We start from the raw sequence: 20,842 nt of genomic DNA, 5'->3' as shown, positions 1-20,842 counted from the left end.
GTGAGGCAGCGGGACCTGGCTGTGGACAGGGCGGAGGACGGATCGGTGTCGGCCCAGGATGTCCAACAGCTCCAGAGGGAAGCCGTGAAGAGGTGAGATGCTCCGACCCCGTGCAGCTTTGGTGGCATCGGGGTGTGAGGCGGAGGGAGCTGCAGCCCCGCAGGCAGAGAAGGGAGACGGGGCTGGACGGTCCCAATCCTCCCTCCCTGTTGTCCCAAGGCTGAGTCCCATTTGATCTGGGGGCTCCCAGTCCCTCCCAGTGAGCAATTAGCAGCAGGATGCTGCAGGGGCTTGTCCGGCTGCCCCAAGCCGGGAGGGAGCATTTGAGGGTCTCAAACGGGGCCCGCAGCCTCGTCCCACGCTTCCAGCAAACCTCCCCTCTGCCCTGCCAGGTCCCGGAGGAAGAAGAAGTGGGACGTGGTGGAGCACCGAGTGTGGGCTGGAGGCACCGAGTCGGAAATGTTCAACAAGCTGGAGAGCATCGCCTTATCCCCGTCCCCGCAGACCCCGGTGCTGGGCTGTCACATCAGCAGGGCCCTGGAACCCGCCGTGGCCAGGGGGGAGGTAAGGACACGTCTCTGTGCTGCTGAGCTCTCGGCTTCGCTTGTTGTATCCAAAACGGCTGAACCCCAAGTTCAGCCCTGCTTAGATGCTGGAGACCCAGTAGGCTCTTGGAGCCATGCAGCAAACCCATTGCCTCTTTATCTGCATGCCATCAAGAAAACCCAACCCTGAATTTAACGGGCTTCTCCCAGGAGCTCTCCTGTATCGGGCCCGGGACCCCGATGCTCCCCTGGCATCCGTCTGTGTTTCCTTCCACCAGTTTCTGACCAGCAGAGTGAACTGGGTGGTGCAGAGCTCGGCCGTCGACTACCTGCACCTCATGCTGGTCGCCATGAAGTGGCTCTTCGAGGAGTTCGACATCAATGGGCGCTTCTGCATCAGCATCCACGACGAGGTGCGCTACCTGGTCCAGCAGCAGGATCGCTACCGGGCAGCCCTGGCCCTGCAGATCACCAACCTCCTCACGCGGTGAGATGTGACGGCTGTGGTGTCTCCTGGGGATGAGCACCGGTGCCTCTGGGGTGGGACGGGGCAAGCTCGAGGGACTGGGGTGACAGCAAAGGTGTTGGCTTTGCCCGCAGCAAGCTGGTGCAGAGCAGTTTTCTGCTCAAGGGAAGTTGGCGGTGCTGGGGATTGCCATTTCTTCACGCGTGACTTGGGTGGCTATAAACAGAGCTCAGCTTTGATTTCCAGGGATAATCTGCTGGCGAGAGGGGGGCTGTCATCAGGTTTTGGCTCCTGCGGAGACAGAGCCAGTCGCTCCGCTCTGCTGGGATGCGAGCACACCACCTCCCATTCCCTTCAGGTCTGCGGCCGTCGCGTGGCAGCAGCCCTTGGGCTTGACTGAGCGGCCGGGAGCCTGAAACTGTTCCCCATCCCTCGTCTCCCCCGTGCCTTCAGGGGAGAGCAAGGGGCACGGCTTGTCGCCTCTGCTGCGAGCACCAGCGCTGTTGCCCCTTCCGCAGCGTGGGGGCGTTCCTGCTGCCTCCCCGCCTCGCGCAAGGTTAAGCTCAGCCTGGAAAGCTCTTGGATCTCAAAGGCCTCCCTTCGATCCGGCTCCGGCACAGCCAGCTTTGCCAAATCCCCTTCCCGGCGCCGTGGGGTATTTAGTGATATGGGAGCCGGCCAAAGCTGAGCTGTTTTCTCCTGCGCTGAGGCAGGGATACAGCAAACAGCCTTTCTGTGCCGGCGCGGCAGGCGCAGCGGGGGCAGACGCCCTGATGTTCGTGCCTTTGTGGCAGCTCCTGCGAGCACTGGGCTTCCCGCTGGGAAAATCCAGCATCTTCTCTGCCTGGGAGGATTAGCCAGCAGCGAAGGGCCGGGTCCTTCCTTTCTTCCGAGGAGGCTCAACGTACCGTTACTCTGTCCCTCCCACATCCACTTCAGCAATACTTGACCCTCCTGCTACCCAGGACTGAAAAAAGCACCTTGTCTTCCAGCCGCTGAGTGACGTGGGTGCAGAGTAACCTGTTAGCGGTGGCCGGCCAACATTTTGTCAAGCTGTGGTGGATCAAAGCCGGCTGCGAGAAGGCTAAGGGTGACGCGTAGCACCGTCCCACCTGGTCTCTTGTTCTTCCAGGTGCATGTTTGCCTACAAACTGGGCCTCCAGGATCTGCCACAGTCAGTGGCTTTTTTCAGCGCAGTGGACGTTGACCAGTGCTTAAGGAAAGAGGTGACCATGAACTGCGTGACGCCATCAAATCCGACCGGGATGGAGAAGAAGTACGGCATCCCTCAAGGTGAGCAGTGTCCGTGCGAGCTAACCCCTGCCCTGTAATCCCCTCTGTGCACGAGCCTCCCCAGCTTAGGCAGAGCATTTGGCCTAAGCCGCCGTTCCCCGAGGGCTCCTCCGTTCGGCAGAGGCGCCTCGTGAGCCCCTTGCTTCCCGACCCACCAGCTGCCCTGCAGGGCAACAGTCACCCTGGCGCCAGCCCCTCTGTACCCCTCTTTCCTTTCTCAATCCCCAAGTAGCTTGTGCTGCTGCTTCCAAATATTTCTGTCCTGGCTCCGTTATCCCGTGCACACATTTGCTTTGTGCCCCTGAAAGAGAGAGGAGCCCTCCTGTGCACGTTTAACACAGCCCAAGATTGAATTGTTCCTTCTCTGAAATGAGGTGCCTCAAGAACCTGGTCTGTTTTGCCCTCTAGACCCAAACTTTTCCAGCCTTGGGTGCTTTCTCTCCATCCCCGCGCCCCCTTAGCCCAGCACAGCCTTGGCTGTGTTCAGAGAACTGCCTTGGCATTGCTGCGTTCTTCCCCAACAATCCCAAGGCCTGCAGCCATCTCTGACTGCACTCAACATAACCCTTGAACTGCTGCAAGCAAACGTTTAACTCTCGGCTGGCAGCTGCTTTAAAAAGCTCCTCCTCCACGTGCGGCAGCGTTTTCCCAGATAAGAAGAACCCGCCCTCAGATTTGTTCTCTCAGTCACTGAATACCTCAGGCGCTCCACCCTTAGGTAACCTTTATTAGGAGTCTTACAGGCAAAGAGTGCTTTTAGAAACGGGATTTGTGTTCTGTGGGCAAAAAAGGGCACTTTTGTTCTCACCAAGAGCGAGACAAGTTAAACAAGTGCATGGTACCAGGGTCAGCAAAAATGTAACAGCAAAGCCAGCCTCGCCAGAGGACACCGTCACTCCTCTGCTTCTCAGGAGCTGCCCACAGCAGCAAGCCTCCCCTCCGAGGCAGAACAGCTCGTGTTTCCGGCTTCCTGCTGGTGCTGGCTCCCGCGTTCACACCACCACACAAAACAGAAGTTTGAATAAATTTAGGGCTTTTTGTGCTACACGCTCTGAACTAAAGGAAATCGTGACCGTCACACTCTCATGTCACGCAGTCTCTGAGTGTGCTGCAGAATGCAGGGACCTGATTGTGCCATTGTCTTCCAGGAGAAGCACTGGATATATACCAGCTAATTGAAATAACCAAAGGTTCGCTGGAAAAGAAATGATGACGCTAGAGTGCCAGAATGACAGCTGTCCAGAGAGCGTGCCAGAGCCTAGCTGTCCTTTTCAGAAGGAGATCTTTTGGCAGGGACTGATCCCGGTCACCCTGTTCCCTTTTTGCTGTAAGAAGGGACGTTCCTGGGGAAGAAGGTTTTGATAGCAGCACGTTGGAACAGCAGAGGCGCTTCCGAGGGCAGCAGCCAGCTGTAAAACCTGAGACAGTGGCCCAAGTCACTGCTTGCACGCCCGTGGGCACAAAGGAAGAAGTCATAAGTATTTGGCAAGAGAAACAACAAACCGTCGTCTCTATACACGCAGTTCTCCAAGACCAAGGCGAGTCTGCCACAGAACAGGCGCTGTGGGAGGGCAGCAGCGGCAACCCCAGCTTTATTTTTTTCGCCGTCTCTTCTTTTTGGGTTCCTGGTTCTCATCTGGCTGCTCTGCGGTGCTGCTCTGGAGAGGGAGGGAGAGAGTAGCAGTACAGAGTGTGATTGTTTTTGTGTGATTAGTCTAAGGAATGTTTACCTAAAGCAAGAAACCAGATGTGCAGAACAGGATTTAGCTCTTTTTCCTCCCCAACAAAATGACCCGAATATGGGACTCCTCTCACCCACTGGGACTTTCCCCATGGACCCCCCACGTCACTTCATGCTGGAACTTAGACCATGGGTTATCAATGGCACAGGACAGGGGCTGTTTGTGCGGGGTTTTGGCTTGTTGAAACACTCAGGAAAATATGGACAGAAGCACCAATAAAAACCTGGACAATCAGCAAAGTAAATTGTTTATTTTTTTATCCAGCACAGGTTGCGTTACCTTCACCAGCACTATCTAGTAGAGGAGATGGGCCTGAGGAGAATGATGCCTTGCAGAGTTTGCCCTGCCAGCTCTTTATCTACAAGAGTTAACCTGGATGCAAAACCACTTTGCATCATGCTGCGAAGGTCTGATCCTGGCCAGCCAGTAGGTCCTCAGAGGTAACACTGATAGACCTCTCTGCTGAGGCAAACAGCAAGGCCTTACGAGCAGTCTCACTTCCCTAGGACCAGAGATCCAGAGAATTGGTGCATGGAAATAAAGGTCACTCAAGGCAGAGGGCTGGAGTGTAGGGGATGTTAGCCGGACTAACTGTTCACTCCTTCGTATCAGCTTAGTATTAAAGTGAGAGCTAACCCAGGGAAGACAAACTGTCCTAATTTCACATATACCTGCACAGCTCACAAATACAGTTGGCCTCAAAAGAGGGGGAGACCTATCGGTAAAAGCAGCTGAATGAGTTCTGACCTGCTCGTTGTCTGGCTCATTTTCAGCATCCTCTGTGTTATGCTCCTGCAGTGCGCTGTCTAGCATGGATGCGTTGATGCGGAAGTCCCGGGAGGTGCTTAGCTTCATATATTGCATCAAGTTCACCTGCAGCAACCAAGGTGAAACCATTATGCCATTAGCATCTTAGTTTAGTATTCTACCCTGCCTAGTCCTTTGCGCAGAACTGGGACTGAGTCCATCACAGTAATAATGCAGGATTGAAGCAAAAGGTAAGTGAAAAAGCACCTGCCCCCATGCAATCCAGTGGCCCATTTATGCTTTCCTAAAAGCCAAGTGATTACCAGTTACTCTCACTCTCATGTAGTGCCTCATCATGGTACATTTCTCTCCTGCTTACGAAACAGCCTGGGGGAGAGGGGTGAGGAAAGCTGGCATTAGGTGTGCAAGTTTCTGCTCGTCCAGAAACCGTATGAGGTTTCGGGTTGAGGTCACAGGCAGTACTGCCATTGACACCCGCTGGTACCAGCGTGACAGCAATTCAGTAGCGTTGGGCCAGGAGCTCGGGCAAAGGCTGTAAGAGATGCAAGGTCCTTACACCTTCCTAATCTGAGCATTAATAGAGACTTTAAAAGGTGGACCAGCAGTAGCCTTCCACCATGCCACTGATCCCACTGTTCCACCGAGTTCAGGTCACAGAAGAGCTCTGCTTTACATTACCTTTGATTTCTTGGAGAGATGGATAAGGAACTTCTCATATTGCTCTATTGCAAAAATCAGGTTTGGGATTGGCTTGGTCTCCCGAAGCACCTTGGCCTGAAATGCAGAAAGGAGTGTGATTGATAGGTCAGATTTGGAAGTGAACAATGACGCTGTAGCATGACATGAAGACCGCAACACTCCCAGTTTAGAAAAGCGTCTTCAGTAGCCTTGCTCCATACCAGTCCTGCCCCAGCAAGCCTTGCCAGCTTTGTTACTGGTTTTAAATCGACGCCCACGACGGTTCTGCAGTGAGGCTCTCCCATGTATTGTTTTGCACTCTGCCTGCAGTCCACAGCCCTGATATGCCTCAGAGCCATCAGAACAAAACTTCCTCTGCTCCGGCTCTGCAAAGGCATCACAAGCAGACACCTTCCGGGCCACGACCCCATTGCTGTTTCACCACATTTTTGCCCTGTTTATTTACCACCTCTGATATTTGTTCCCTATGGTGACAGAGTGGTAAAAGGACACGTAGCATTTCAGTCCATTTCCATACACTCAGGGAACAGCTAGGAAGGTCATGCTTGTGGCTTTTAAACCCTTCTTAACATCACAGAGATGTCTGGGACAACTGATGAGACAGAGGAAATGCTGGCTGGGAACACAAACAAAGGACACAAAAGATCAGGAACCTGCCAGCCTGCTCACTTGCTCCCAACCAAATCATCCAGTCATTCTCAACTGCCTCACTTTAGTGGAATCCACTACTTTACCTTTAAATGTACTGATAAAATTAAGAAACACTTAAACAGAGTGCAGTATTGGTTCCAATAAATTAGCCCGTTTCTTTCATAGCTTACCCCAAATGATAAAATCCCAGACAAGACAGACTACCCAGACTCGACCTTTGTTCCACGTCTGTGAGCATTTAGGCTGCATTTAGTGAAGGTGGGTTTTTTTGTTGTTTTTGGTTGTTTTTTGTTTGTTTGTTTGGGGTTTTTTAGATTTTCTCTGAAGTTAAGGTAGATTAAATTTTATTTTTACTTAAAGGCCCAAATGACAATTTGTCATTGGTGATCCTTAAGAAGCCACCAGGTAACACAAGCCTTGAGGTATGATCCCAAGTTCAAATACAGCCCATGTTCTAATAGAGAGTGAGTCAATCTTACCATGACTGTGGAGACTGCAGCAGCTTCATCCTCTTTATTCTTCTTCTTTTTCTTCTCTTCTACAAAGCTTAAGCTCTCACTGTGGATGTTCTGAAGGAGGATGCCAAAAGATGTGGCATTAGAGGGTAAGCAAGGAAGAAAGGCCAGCCAACTAAGACCAGAGAAGTTTTTGCTCTGGCCAGCTAACAGCATTGCCAGCTAGATGACAGAAAGGTAGTGATACAAGAAGGATGGAATTGGGGGTAATCTCAAAAAAAGAAGGAAAGAAAAGCTAATTTCATAATTTATACATTCAGAAATACGTATGTGTGAGAAGTCCCCAGGAGTGGCAGCTCTGCACACCACTACACCTTCCCTGATATGCCACGTCTGTTGTACAATTCCTGTGGTCCTCGCTCAAGCACCCAATTCCTCTCCAGGCAGCTAAATCCCATCTTCAGCACTGCAGTCTTCGGCACCCACAGTACGTTACGCTGTGATGACTGCAGTGTTGTTGACCTTTATTTGCCATTGTGGTTAACAGCAGTATTAATCTCATCCAAAAAACCCCACATGAACAGAGGGAAAAAACCCCACCAACTAAAAACCAGCTCCCCAAACACTCTTCCTTCCCTGCTCAAGCAGATATCAGCACGCTTGGTCCCAATGGTGCTGAAATGTCTTATACTATTATTTGACATAGTAAAGCTTGAACTATAAGAAACTCAAGTCACGTCAAGAAGATTAATAATCCCCAAAGGTGTCTGTGTACTGCAGCTGATGATACACCGCACAGACTGACACTGATTTTGCCAGTAAATTTAAGCCTTACCTGTACATAAGTAATGAATGAATAACACTGTGGGGTCAAATGGGAACCTGAGAGCTTCACCTGCAAAGACGCAGAGAGGTTGGTGTTACTCCTAACTTAAGGCAATGACCCACTTCCTCCAGCAGTTCGCTTGCACTCACCAGCTTTTCTAGCCTTCCTGGAATCGTATTCGAGGCGCTGCGGCAAGCTTGGATATACTGCAAGGAAAACATGAGAGAGTTTCTTCTAAGTACGCTGTTCCCATCCCGCAACCTGTACTTCAGGCAGGTCTCAAAGCAGCTCATCCAATGGCACAGTGGGGAGGGCAGGATTTGCAAGAACTATCCTCCCCAGTGGCTTGCTATATCCCAAATGCCACGTCTGCATTGCAGAGCTGTGAGAGAGCTCTGGGGTATTCACCACCTTGTCTCAAACTAGCTCCACTGGCCTGTTTTCATGGCCCAGTTCCCCCAGGTCCGATGCTTCAAGCCTTAGATGGGAACGAGTGGCAAGGGCAGGATTGGTGAGCACTGTGAGAACACCGCTAGTGCCGTTCATTGTGGCACACAGCTGCGTACAGAGGAACCTACAAGATACACCGGAAAGAGCCACTCCAAGCCACGCACAGCCAAATTCAGCTGGAGAGAAGCTTTCCTTTATCTCCACTGGTACAAATATCACTGCTCAGAAAGGTCATGAAATTGAGGGCGTGAAAGCCAACAGAATAAGGACTCAACTCCTGCAAGAGATCAACAGCCCAGTCCTGAGCGTAGCTGCTGCCAGGGGTCAGTGTGAGCTTGCTGTAGCAGATGGGGAAAAAGTTCTTAGATCCTAGCCAGTCCACTGTCAGCAGAGCAGCACTCACATGTTTGATGAGGGAGGTGAGAATTGCGTATGTCTTGCTAAGGCTTCTCAGCAGCGTGTCCACACAGCTCCCTGCAGGGAGTGCTGTCTGTACCAGCTCATGATAAACTGTCAGAAGAGTTCCCAGCTGCAGAATTACACCTTTCTCCAGAGCCTGGGTTTGGTTTGATGCCTGAGAAGAGTCTTCTAAAATAAAGAGATGAATACCTGGTGAATGTGTGTCTAATGAATCCAGTTATGCAGGTGGGAGGCACAAAAGACCACCTTTGTGTCCAGTGCACAAAGCACTAGTGTGGCACAGGGAAAATAATCACTGGAGGGATTTTGTGACAACACTCTCTATCTTACATTGTTCATGTGGAACCAGCTCAAGGGAGAGTTTAACCTGCCCTCAGATGATGCTACCTCAAAATCCCAAAGTATCTTTTTGCTCTCTGTCTTCATCTGTTTTTGACAAAGGCATAACAGTAAGAAGTGGACCACTTTTGTTACCTGATGTGTCTGATCCCAGACTGGTGAATTTCTTGATAAGCCAATCCACCTCTTCAAGGACCTTATCCGCCTGACCCAGAACCAGCAGCTAAGACAGAAACACCAATAACAAAACAGGTTTTTGGAGGAGTTTGAGACAACAGGAATCCACAAGCCCCTTGTAGCAGAGTAGCCCTGGACACTACAGGTTGTTCCATACAGACTATTTTGACTCACACAGACAGTAGGGGCTGCGGTCTTGGCATTCACTATGGCGAAATGGGACCGACTCTCCACTTCTATGTCCTGATCGGAGGAGAGAAAACAAATTCTTGTGAGTAAAACTTTAGCTGCTGTCACACAGTTTGCGCCAGAGATGCACTCAATTCTGCCCTGACAGCACTAAGTGACGAAGAGTTAGGCTGCTTCTGCATCATACCTGATCTATGTCTCCCAGGCAAGCGTGGATGTCTTGTGCGAGTTCACGCAGCAGACTGACAGGACTCTTGTACAGAACATGGAGACTGAAGAGCAGAGACAGCAAACCCTTGCAGCAAGCGATATCCTCTGTGGGGAAGGGAAAAGAAAACAACACATTACCAGGTGCAGAGCTCCCCTAGCTATTTAGGAATATCAGACATCCAGTGAGGGAAGGTCTCAGATTCAGATTTAACAGTCTGCATTCCCAGAAACGATACACAGTAGGTGAAAATCCTATCAAAACACCGCAGTTACAAAAGCAGAGTTTACGACATCAGGCATCACATATAATACTGCAAGGGGAAGTACGGCACACTGGAGCCCTCAGCTCATAGAAAAATGATGACCAGAAGCACCGAGGAAGCGCAATACAAAACTCTGGCAAGAATAATATCTTTCCAGAGTATAAATCCAGATTTGAGCAACAGATGTGCTAAATAACAAGGGAGAAAAGTCAAGTAAGTGGCTTCTCTTTCTTCAGCAATGCTAATATTTATAAAGATGGAGTTTCTTCCTAATACTTGTGCTAATAACCATAACAATGTCACGGCAATCTGCCACAGAATGGGACCTGAATATATCTGTAACAAAGAGGTAAAAACAGGACAGACAACAGCAGAGCATCTAAGGGTCTGATATCAGACCTGACACATCACATCTAAACACGCTCCCCAAAGCTTACTTACCGAGAGCATTTTCTTTGCAAATTTTGACTGTCCAAGTCAGGAATTGAAGGAACTGCATAGGGGGAGAAAAGATATTATGGCTTTGAAACAGAATTCAAAGCACAACACTAATAATAATTAAAAAACAAAAAAAAAAAACAGAAAAGGGAGACCAGCAGAGTCCCCTTCTGGCAGAAAGGCACCCAGCCATGCTCTGCGAAGTTCCACAAGGGTAACTTAACCTACTCAGGAGTGAAAAGCTGAGATCCAGGACAGGGGAATGGCTATACATTCCCTTGGACAGAGTAACAGCTCCATTTAATTTAAGGTAAATGACGACTCCAGAATTCTGGCACACTTTGAGGGCAGTCCCTAGCTTGTAAAAAATGGGACACCTCTAGTCCACTTTAGAAAACGCCTCCTTGCATGGAAGGAATTAGGCACTCGGCCAGTTTGGACTGGTCTGCTGGTTTTGGCTCTATTCCCATGGGGAAGCCATACCACATTTAGACTCAGTTAGGAGTCCCTGCTCAGGTGGGCAAGTCATTCAGGCTCCAGGTGCCCAAAGGCAGGATCAGAACGTGCAGGGGTGGGGTGGGAAGACAACTTGTTCCTAACTGTCCTTGCAGGCATTTGACAGGGGCGTGCTTGATAACGTACTAAAACTGTCACTTTGACATGGTGTGGCCTGCAAGAGAAGGCAGAACACGCACACATGTCAAAGCCCTCAGATGTCAACCCAGTCTGATAATCTTCCCACACAACGGCTACTACACACATCCCTGCCACCCCTTGAAGGTTGTGAAGTACCTGCTGAGAGGCCGGATCCAGGAGTTTGGACAAAGTGGAGAGAACTGTGATGAGTGACTGTGTTTCCTTGGAGTTGAAGTCATCTTCAGCACTGCTGAACTGGTTCACCAGGGACCTCTGATCATGGGAAGGAAAGAGTTTGCATGCTTGTTGCAGGGCCATTTTAAGAAGCAAATAACCAGAAGCTGCAGCAGATAAAGGAATTGGCAACAAGGAGAATGACAAAGAATATAAAAAGAGGACTCTTCCTAAAGAGCGAGTGCTGGTTTTTGTTATGAGTGCTTACATAGAGGCCCACATATGATTCAGTGTGACTTTTACAATACTCAGGTAAGTTTATGCTGCACTGAAGGACCTTATAGCTCTGTAAATACATGTGCACTTCAAGCCAGCTCTGCACAGCGCCCTGAAGCAGCTTTCCTTAGGGGTCAGAAACTTTTCTGAACTGCCAGTGAATCAGTGTCACAGTGGCTATCACATACTCAATCCTGTGGTCAAGTAACAGAGAGCTAGCAGCGTTTTCTGCCAGAATTACCAGTGCCTTGGAACATTTGCAGCACACAGTGGTACTTACCTGAAACTGTCGGATCTGGAAGGCAGCTTTCTCTGTGACATTAATATCCGTTTCTTCTGCGTCACCATCAGTAATATCTGGCAGAGACAGAGAGGTGCAGAAAAAAGCTAAATGCCAAGAGCAGAATACAGGATTTATTTCCAAAAGTGGGAAAGACTGCAACTGCTCACAGCTAGAGGAGGAATACAGACTGCAAAACCGTGGTGAGCACAAAAATGTGTTAAAGGCAAACTTCAAATAGACGAATGCTGTATCAGACCCCAACTATCCTCTGCTGACAGACTAAGCGCTCTATAGAAGCAGGTAAAGATATCTCCGGAACTTGCCTCTGGCATGAAAATCAATGCTACTAAGCCCACCTTGTTACTGAGAGACAAGGACCAGACCCCTCTCCCTACTTATGGATAAAGGGCACTGGGTCCCTAACTGCCCACACATGGGCTGGAACACAAAGCCTGGAAACCAGAGCAGAATTGTACCATGTGCCTACCCAGGGCTTGTAGAAACTGGGGTATCCTGGCAGCATACAGCTGCTGCACCGTGTTGAAGATCCGCAGCAAACCTTCCAAGCACAGAAGCGAAATGCTTTTGCCCTTCTTCTTTCCTGACTCTTCAACGACAGTGGGAATTGAAGTGTACCTCCAAAGCAGAACCCTAGGGGATGGTAGATGAGTTAACATCACATGCTCCAGTAAAGCTGGCTGCACAGCACAAGAACTAGAACAGGGCTAATCACAGATTCTGCTCTTAGGATCGTATTTTTAATATAGCAAATTGGAAGGTCTTTTTCCTATAGGAAAAGTAGAGGAGAAGAAATCCATTTTTAAGATCTTGTTTCAATGTCTACTGCATTCTTCCTGCAAAGCTAAATAATTTAATTCTTTCCAGGTGCCAAGGGAGCTTCCAATCCCATTTCAAGTCCATCTTTATACACTACACTCATTTCTTCCACCTGGCTTTCCTTCTGTCTCAAACTACCCAAACACCGACCGCTGGTGTCAAATCTGTCAGTGACAAAAAGAGCTTTTCTCTTGGCAGTTTGAATCTGTGAAATGTCAGATATCTCTATAGGACTCTATATAAATAAACTCAGAAAGGTAAAGGCAGGCAAAGCAAAGTGAAAAGCTTTGAAGAAAGCAAAATTGTTTGGCCCAAAGAAGACTTTTCTATTTGTAGGCAAACATCTTTTTCCTGCTCCCCTAAGCCTACTTCTGCCCTTTTTTGTTCCCTCTCCTTTCTTCTCATTAGTTCTGTCGCCGGCACAGATGATTTTATTCTACTTCAATGTCCAATCACGCAAAACATGTAGCTCACATGTAGTCCTAATGACTGCAACAAAAATAGCCTCTGTTATTTGGGGCAAGACACAAAATGGGCATTATTCATGACGGGTAATTTGCATTTTGTGCTCTCTGCTGACTGGGATCTGAAAAGATCCCACGCAGATATGACCTAGATCCTAAAAGACATTTAGATGCTTAACATTCTTGGATTTCCAAAGGATTAGACGCATGAATGTCTTCCAGCATCTTGCAAAAGTCCTAAACAAATGTTTTCTAAAGTTTGTGTCCCTCCTACATCTGTTTCATAGTGTAGCTAGGAGTGAATTTTGACCTCATTGCATTCCAGAGGCCTCAAGAATCCAGCCTGTAACCATCCACCTCCTCTGTGACAATGAGTGATGAGCCAAAAGTCAGAAAGAGGCTGAAAATGAGAGTTTGATGGCATTTGGTTCTTCCAGGCCAAGTACCGTTATTAGAGCTGTATCACTCACTCTGACACAGAAACTGGAGTGTCTCCACTTGATTTCTCAGGAGCAAAGAAAGGCAATGATCTCAACCCAGTAATAATAACCGTTTGAAACAGTTATAGTCTGCATTCTTCTTTCAAAACCCTACCAGAAATCCCCAAAATGCCTTGCTGCTTTTTAGGGCTGATGTCTTCACGTGCCACAGTGACTCACCGTGTGATTTTGCAGAGGTTCTGAAACATCTTCTCAGGATTTTGTCCATCTGGTCCATCAGTTTGTCCTGTCTCCTCCAGCTGCTGCACCTTCTGCAGAGCTACACTGACAGCATAGCGCAGGAACTCTGTGCTGGAGCGCAGAACTGCTAGGCTCTCCTCATGCCCTTGGGCATTGTCCCTGGAGAATCAAGAGCACCGTCAGAGAATTGAGGATGCACTGAAAAAGCACAGGGATGGCCCACAAGATTTAAAATCTAAATAATGCATTTACAAATAAAATCACTAGCTGAATTCAGGGTGGAAAAGACCCTTTGTTTTGGTAGCTTGTAGTGAACACTCGGAGGATAGAGTTCCACCAGCCTTTCCAAATACACTAGCAGACATGGTTTGAATTGATGTCTGGCTCTGTTCCATAGAGGACTGGAGCTCAAACACTGGAGTTTTTTGTCTGGGGAATGACCCAGGACTGGAAAAGCAGAGACTCGCTGAGGTCTTACGAGTCATAAGCAAGGTCCAGGAAAGCTGGTCTGTCAATACCAGGAGTTGCACAGCTATGGTTCCTGCCTAGACTACGAGGCTCTCCAGACAACAAGTGCAGTTACCACGCATGCTTTGTACAGAGATGAAAATGCCTGTACTGTGTGTGCAGTGCATAAGACAGCCAGCATGCAGACACCACAAAAGCAGCTTGTGAATAGGCCTTAAAGCTTCGCCAGGTATGACAGCTTCTCACCTGAACAGAGCTGTGAGCAGAGTAGATACAAAACCCATGGACAGGAAGCTCCGTGCAGTTTTGTTGCCCAAGGTAGATTTGTTCTTTCCAGCTTTCTCCTTCAGGATTTCAGAGAGTTTGTTGTAACATGTAAACAAGCCTAGGACATCCTCAAACTTGTTCTTACTGTAATAAAGTAGTAGAAAGCATTAATGGAGAAAATCCAGTCTTATAGTTTCCCATTTGAAGCTTCAGTTGCCAAATTACACAATGACACTTTCTAAATGATAAAACCATGACATGACATCTCCCCACCTCCCTAACAGTGTATACCGTATCCATTCCTCCTTGACCTGCTCTTCTACAAAATGTCACGTCCCATCTCCCACAACACACGACATTCAAAAGGAAGACGCTCCCCAAGGTTCTGTGAATGTCTGTGCCACAAGGCGCACACACTCAGAAAGCATCATTCTGACTCTGTGTTGGCACTATTATCCTGTGCTTGCAATGAGTCTGTGTCCTGTACTCCAAAGAGCTAGGCGCAGCATAGTGCAGCTAGTGCCGGAGGGTAAGATTTGATGTTTTACCTGAAATTCCCTATGTTGAAATTGTACTCAATCAGGACCTCACAAATTCCCATCACCTGGATGGCATAGATGTTATTCTTTACACCGACACCGGAAGACAGAGAAAAATCTGCTGATTTATCCTAAGAGGTAAAGAAAACAAGTGAAAAATCTTTTCAAAACCTGACAAGAACTCAGTGTCTTCTTTGACTGAGTCAAACTGAAAATCTGATTTACCAGTTCAAAGTCTTCCAACTCGCTCTTGATCATGCGTCGTGTCACAGATTCCAGCATCTCTTCAAAGTTTTGCTCAAATCCCACATCCTCCTCCTCCTCGTCATCTTCAGCTCCTTGGCATAGATGCACAGTGCTCTTATACCAGGCGAGACAGTGTTGGATACAGCAGAGCAGATGGGCCTGAAAGAAGCAGCCACACAGTCACACTCAGCCTTCTAGCTGGAGGTCACTGGCAGAAGTGGACACAGGCCAGACTATTATAGCTGGATGCAAAGAGCCATAGCTGCCGTCAGAGGTTCATGTGTCTCAAGAATATGCCTCACTCCCAGAATGAGGGGATCTGTAATCCTACACACAGCTACCCAGTTCTAGCTTCAGACAATGTTGTCTGCCTGAGCTTGCCTATATGGGATGTAAAGACTTAACTCTCACTGCTCCCTCAACCCAGCTACCTCAACTGCTGAAGAGGATGGAAAGTGAATTTCCAAAAGGGCTCTCACTCTAGCTGAAGCGTCTGCTCCCTTTCTGGGTGTGCTACTACAGCACAGCATGGAAACTTCCTTAGGGGAAAACAAAGTGATTAATTTGAATTTGTTCCCTTGGAAATCCAATGAATCATTGAGGTGTCATCTCCAACAATTTCAAAGGAGCAAAACCAAAGGACAGATTCTTCCCTCTGCTACACACACACCGCACGACTATTTTATGTGGAATTAAGTTGAAGGAGGGAAAAAAACCCCCCAGGGTGAGCTCAATAGAGGATAATAGAACTACGCTGTTCCTAGAGCATTTTTCACACAGGTCCCCAAACCACTTTGCTAGGGAGCTCTAATAGATAGCCTGAGGCAGGGGTGAGATGCCCAGCTCTATTGTCATTAAAAGAATTGCTCCAGGCTAGAAAAGGATGAAGAAACACAAGGTATTCAGCTCATGTAGCAGCACAACTAAAATGCTATGGAACAGACAAGCTGCAGCTGTGGCCAGCCAGTATAGCTCTTACCAGCGGTTCCTGCAGAAAGATTTGATCTCCTTGAGCCATAATACATCCCTCAAGTTTCAGTGGAGGCAGGAGGTCTGGCTGGGGCAAGTAATATTGCTTTATCTGTCATAGAAAACAAGAAATAACCAGTTACTTGGTAACTGAGCCTCTTAGGTTGTTTGAAAACAGAATACAATAATCTTTGTACTCCATTCTACAGAGCGAAAACTAGCACTATGATAATGGGACTGTACATGTACATGAGTCACGTCACCTGCTTTATTACTAATTAAAATCCCCTCTTGAGTTGCTCATGTACCTCTCAGCCAGGACACATCACTGCCCTAAAACAAGTTTATCTGACCACTTGCTGTTGTGTTGCCTCAACAAGCAACATCACTTGCACTTCACCTGCGGTGCTACCCATTCTTTAAACAGAGAGGAAAAGTAACTGCTTCTGCTGCCCGTCACCCGTACTCAATGCTTGTCCCTGTTATGGCATCCAGCTTCCTGGCCTAAGGTCACAGACAGTTACAGAGGCTACACTCGGCACTAAAATAAATCCATGAGAGACCATGCTTGCACCAGTTCCTGGCTGTTTGGCACACCACAGGAAGGAGATACGCACTGAGTACTGATATAGGATGAGAACCAAATAGGGAAAGTTTATATATAATGATGCTATAAAATTTTATACATTTACACCAAGTTCCCATTAAGTGCCCTCTACTACCCAAAAGCTGCCTTGGCTCCGTTCATGTTCTCTTCTCAGACCCTATACTGTCATGGGAAAGCTGGAATTAATCAGCATGAACTCTACGGATGATTAAAGGGAAGAAAACTACTTGTCTCAAAGAAGGCACAGCCTGTCCAATGGATTGAGGAAATGTGATTGTGTTGTTGCCATGAGCAACACTGTTGGGGGATGAGTTAATCCTCCTAGATCCTAGATGGACTTGGGTATTCTCCCGATGGGAGGACAAGCAATAATAATTACTGTGTCAGCCCACATCCTTGGGGAAGTATGGGAGGGTAACTGCTGTGCACTGCTAAGGAAGAGGGAACACACAAAGCACTTCTCTGGGCATCACACTTCTCACAGCATCTCAGAACTGAAGGGTTGGAAAGGGCTCCAAGAGATCCATTCTCTTCCACCCTGTGACAGGATATGAATCAGTCTCCAGACGTTTACCTAGTCTGCTCTCCCAATATAGCAGGGATTTGAACACCTCCTTAGAGAAGTGCCGCAGCACTTAAACATGTTTCCAGTGTAAGGGAGAACTATTTTCCCAATATTTAACCTGAATTGCGTGCTATACTGGTTGCAGTACAGAATTCTTAGGGTCTCTGCAGCCATGCCACAGAGCAGTACTTTACCTGGGACAAGAGCGTTTCCATTATAGAGCTGGCCAGCTGGGAGTTCCTGCGAAGGACATCATAAAAACCCTGAAGACAGGAAGGAAGGACAAGTTGGCTTACACAACAAAGAAAATGAACCACATGCGTAGTAAGTTGGTGTCATAAGACAGCAACGACCCTTTGGCACCACAAGGAACCATGAGGAAGTAACAATGTGCTCAGTGTAAAACCCCATACCTGGCAAAGCAAAGGCACCACAGAAAGAAGGTATGAATCAGAAAGAGTCTGAACTTCCTCACAGGGGCCCTCTCACAAGCTGTATCTCCCTAGCAGCGGTGGCATCAAGCCCAGAGTGACTTTCACTGCTATTTAACGCTAGCACTAGATCCAACTTCAAACTGTGAAATCCTGCTTCAAAGGCAAAACAAGCCAGTGGGGAAACTGTAGGAGGCAAAAAATCCTTCAGAGAAAACAGTGGATGGATAAAGCAAGCACAAGTCTTATAGCAACGTTGACAAACACACCCAAAACTTGCAGCTCACCAAAGGTCAGTCCAACCAAGTCAAGAAGGAAACAAAATCTCTGACCTGAAGAGTTTTCCTTTTCTCAAGCTATGTGCCTTTGGGCTTATAATGGTCCAAAATAAAAAGAAGCAGAAGGATTGAAAAAAAAAAAATAGTCCTTGGTACATGTGTCCCATGAAGAACATAACTGAGACGATAGGTTGTTTTCCACAATAACATGATCGTTATTCACCTGGAGCTACAGTAGAACCAGACTACAGAAGGGCTAGTGGCCGTTTAAAAGGAGTTTGAAGAAACAGTGTTTACCTCGTATAACATGAGTCGAACATCCGCTTGCTGGCTCAAACATCGCCTCAGGCTGCCCAGGATTTCAAGGCAGAAGGCCTCATTAGCTGCAGAATTATAGCAGGCATGAACATCTGCCTGGACCTGAGAGGGAATATTAGTCACATTATACTGGTTACAATTCTCAAATATCACAACACAGAAGCAAGGTGATAAGGGGCCTGGCCCCTGAACAATCACTGAAATAGTCCTTAGCGTGCTGCCAGGCTCTTTATCATCATCATGGAGCAGTGTAAATGCTCCCCAGAATACTGGTGCTGTAAGAGAGAATGACTCTGAAAAGCAACATCCCTAGGCCAGCTTCTCTTTGCACATTGCATTTCCCAAAGCTTTCCTTCCAGGACTAATCCTTACTGAAGTTATATTTCCATTCTGGGGAAACACTCCACTCGAGTTGTTTCAAACAGCGCATATTAGACATGAGACTGTCTCATATGTCCACACCAGGGACTGCAGAACAGCGCTTACCTGAGTGGCACCAATGACCTGGCTGCACTGGGAAGAGGACAAGCTGCCCAGAATCTTAAAATTTCTTAACAGAAGCAAAAACCCAGCAACCGCAGCTTTACGAGCATCGAGCTGCCTGTGAGTCAGGGGGAGAAAAGAGAAGCATAAGGAAAAGGGGAAGCAAGAAGCTCAGAAGTAAATACAAGATCAACTCAGCAATCAAAAGGGGTCCACAAATACAGAGTGACTGGACCCAGTGGAACAGTATTCCCCAAGAGGGCAGCACAGTCCCAAGTAGTTAAGAACTTGGCAGTTTGCTGAGAACTTCCTTGCTCTACACTCTCACAACGTTCAATTTCCTTTCTGTCCTTGCAATGCTCACACTGAGGGAGAGTCCCAGGCCAAGACCCAAGCATTAAATGTTCCCTGAAAACTGGAGTGGGAGAGTATCACAGAGCTCAGAGTTGGAAAGTTCCTCACAAAAAGCTGGTGTTTTGCTTTGCTCACCGAAACCCTGGGTCTTTCCCAAGACCAAGTCCCTTGCCTTGAGTAATAATCCTAAATTATGAATTCTGTATTCATAACCAGGCAGCCACTGCCCAACAAAATCCAGTCTACGATCACAGCATTATGAAGACAGCAGGGTGGTTTGCTCAAAGCATTACCAAGACAACAAACCTGCTTCTCTACCACTTCGTAAGGGATCAGAGGGAAGGTGGCAGCTCAGCGTTCTGATCAGTGGTTCCTTCCAGACTCTCCCTAGCATCTGGATGTACTCAGGTGTATAGACACATGTTGGAATTGGTTTTGGTTGGAATTTGCCTGCTTATTTGGAGTTCCCAACAGCTGTCTGAATTTCCAAAGCCCATTCAGCTGGGTGTTGGGATTTGTGTCTCAGTTCAGTAGAGCTGTGACTGTATTACAGTCCTAGGCTAAAGGGGTAGGAGATGTCACCATCCAGTTATGGGAAGAGCATAGTAAGAAGGCACTTAGTCAAAACAAACAAAAAATACTTCTGCTCCAAAAACATAAATGAGTTGTAGAAATCTTTTCAAAGAATCCCCTTCCCAGCTTACCTGGAAAAGATAGCTTTTTGGAGAACAAGTATCAGGGAGTCCCTCACTGACATGCTGACTTTGAGCAGAGGCTGGAAAGGAAGATACACTTTGGAGAGAAAAGCACTAAGGCATGCCAAGCCCTTGGGGCATATGAGCTCATCTTCCTCAGGCCCATCTGGCCCTGCATTTCCAATACTGTCATCAGTACAGTAGGAGAACCAAAACATTTTAAAACAATATAAAATTAAACCCAGAGAGCTGTAGCAGTGAGACACCTTAGCAGGTTAGTGAGGACACGGTGCAAGGGTTTGGGAAAAGAACTGTTATCCCCAGATTGGACGAAGCAGGCAAAAGTTTTAACGCCAGGGCAATATCTCAGCCCAGGCAAAGAGAAACACTGACATGGAGCTTGGAAGGAGAAAAATCAATGTGACAGCTACAGCTGTTCAGCTAAACACTGTATACTTAGTTTTCTACAGCGTGCAGCATCTGGACATCTTCCAGATGAAAGGTCAGCACAGAGCAGTTTCGGTACCATGCCAGACCGCACCATACGCTTTTTGCTAGAGGGCACATGCAAATCCATGCTTGAAGAACAGTTCCATGCTACACCGAACAACATACAGCAGAGTATGAAGGTTTATTTTTACGAGGAGGGTTATTAGATCATGCATATAATTGTGGCCTAGAGCTGTCACTGGAACTAAACTAGCAAGGATATTCATGGAGAAATGCAAAGCTTTACCTGTACTGCCCGGAGGAGCCCTTGCACTGTGTCGATGGGCAGAAAGGACAAATTGTCAAAGGTCTCCGTGACTTTGGAGGATGAAGTCTGAAGCACAAGAGGAGCAGACACAACAATATTGGACAGCAAGTCTGAAAAATAAAAGGACAAAAGGAGCAGCTGCTGCCAAGGGGCCAGAAAAGTCTGAGCAGAAGATGTCTATAGAGCTAACAATTACTGAATAATCAAAGCCCTTCCATTACACGGAGAGGTCATGATAGGATAAGCATTGAAAATCCGAGCTCTGCTGCAGGCACAAAACGCAAAACACTCACAACCTGGCTGCAGGGCCTCATCCCACCAGAGGGCACTGAGGTATAAGAGAAGAGGCTGCGGCATAGGCATCTCTGCAGCCCAAACACCTGCCCAGGGACAAGGAGGAAGGCAGGGCTAGGAACGTGTAGCAAGTTACTGACTGATGGATACCAACTTCCTGTGCATCAGCTGTTCCATGGCAACTGCCTGCAAACATGTTTTCACCTGTGATGAATACAAGGTAATCTGATGCAGTCGACACCTCAGTAAGAGGGGAAGGAACAACTGATTTTCTTGGCTTCAGGTCACTT

The 20,842-nt window shown here is 47.8% G+C and overlaps 2 protein-coding genes across 2 annotated transcripts in view; one reads left to right on the top strand and one right to left on the bottom strand.

Annotated features, from left to right (window-relative positions):
- POLG (polymerase (DNA directed), gamma) overlaps positions 1-4,279 on the top strand; it is an 11,086-nt gene extending 6,807 nt beyond the window's left edge. The window contains 5 exon segments of the mRNA XM_009335238.1: positions 10-92; positions 393-564; positions 824-1,032; positions 2,144-2,304; positions 3,453-4,279. Of these exon segments, the coding sequence (XP_009333513.1) occupies positions 10-92; positions 393-564; positions 824-1,032; positions 2,144-2,304; positions 3,453-3,514 (687 nt within the window). The 3' untranslated portion in view covers positions 3,515-4,279.
- Positions 3,897-20,842, bottom strand: part of FANCI (Fanconi anemia, complementation group I) — a 25,665-nt gene continuing 8,719 nt past the window's right edge. Inside the window, exons 15-38 of the mRNA XM_009335237.1 lie at positions 20,238-20,368; positions 19,511-19,581; positions 18,456-18,570; positions 17,949-18,071; positions 17,137-17,205; positions 15,781-15,882; positions 14,781-14,960; positions 14,565-14,686; positions 13,996-14,160; positions 13,261-13,440; positions 11,788-11,951; positions 11,298-11,374; positions 10,724-10,840; positions 9,935-9,986; positions 9,208-9,335; positions 9,006-9,074; positions 8,790-8,877; positions 8,299-8,483; positions 7,595-7,651; positions 7,455-7,514; positions 6,644-6,733; positions 5,493-5,588; positions 4,794-4,919; positions 3,897-3,962 (exon numbers count right to left, since the gene is read on the bottom strand). Coding sequence (XP_009333512.1) covers positions 3,897-3,962; positions 4,794-4,919; positions 5,493-5,588; positions 6,644-6,733; positions 7,455-7,514; positions 7,595-7,651; positions 8,299-8,483; positions 8,790-8,877; positions 9,006-9,074; positions 9,208-9,335; positions 9,935-9,986; positions 10,724-10,840; positions 11,298-11,374; positions 11,788-11,951; positions 13,261-13,440; positions 13,996-14,160; positions 14,565-14,686; positions 14,781-14,960; positions 15,781-15,882; positions 17,137-17,205; positions 17,949-18,071; positions 18,456-18,570; positions 19,511-19,581; positions 20,238-20,368 — 2,633 coding nt within the window. The remainder of the gene's footprint in view (positions 3,963-4,793; positions 4,920-5,492; positions 5,589-6,643; positions 6,734-7,454; positions 7,515-7,594; positions 7,652-8,298; positions 8,484-8,789; positions 8,878-9,005; positions 9,075-9,207; positions 9,336-9,934; positions 9,987-10,723; positions 10,841-11,297; positions 11,375-11,787; positions 11,952-13,260; positions 13,441-13,995; positions 14,161-14,564; positions 14,687-14,780; positions 14,961-15,780; positions 15,883-17,136; positions 17,206-17,948; positions 18,072-18,455; positions 18,571-19,510; positions 19,582-20,237; positions 20,369-20,842) is intronic.

This window comes from Pygoscelis adeliae, unplaced genomic scaffold (genome assembly GCF_000699105.1).
Source record: "Pygoscelis adeliae isolate BGI_AS28 unplaced genomic scaffold, ASM69910v1 Scaffold21, whole genome shotgun sequence".
NCBI classification, from domain to species: domain Eukaryota; kingdom Metazoa; phylum Chordata; class Aves; order Sphenisciformes; family Spheniscidae; genus Pygoscelis; species Pygoscelis adeliae.
Note: the sequence above shows the minus strand (reverse complement) of the source record. Positions and strands in the feature narration are given on the sequence as shown.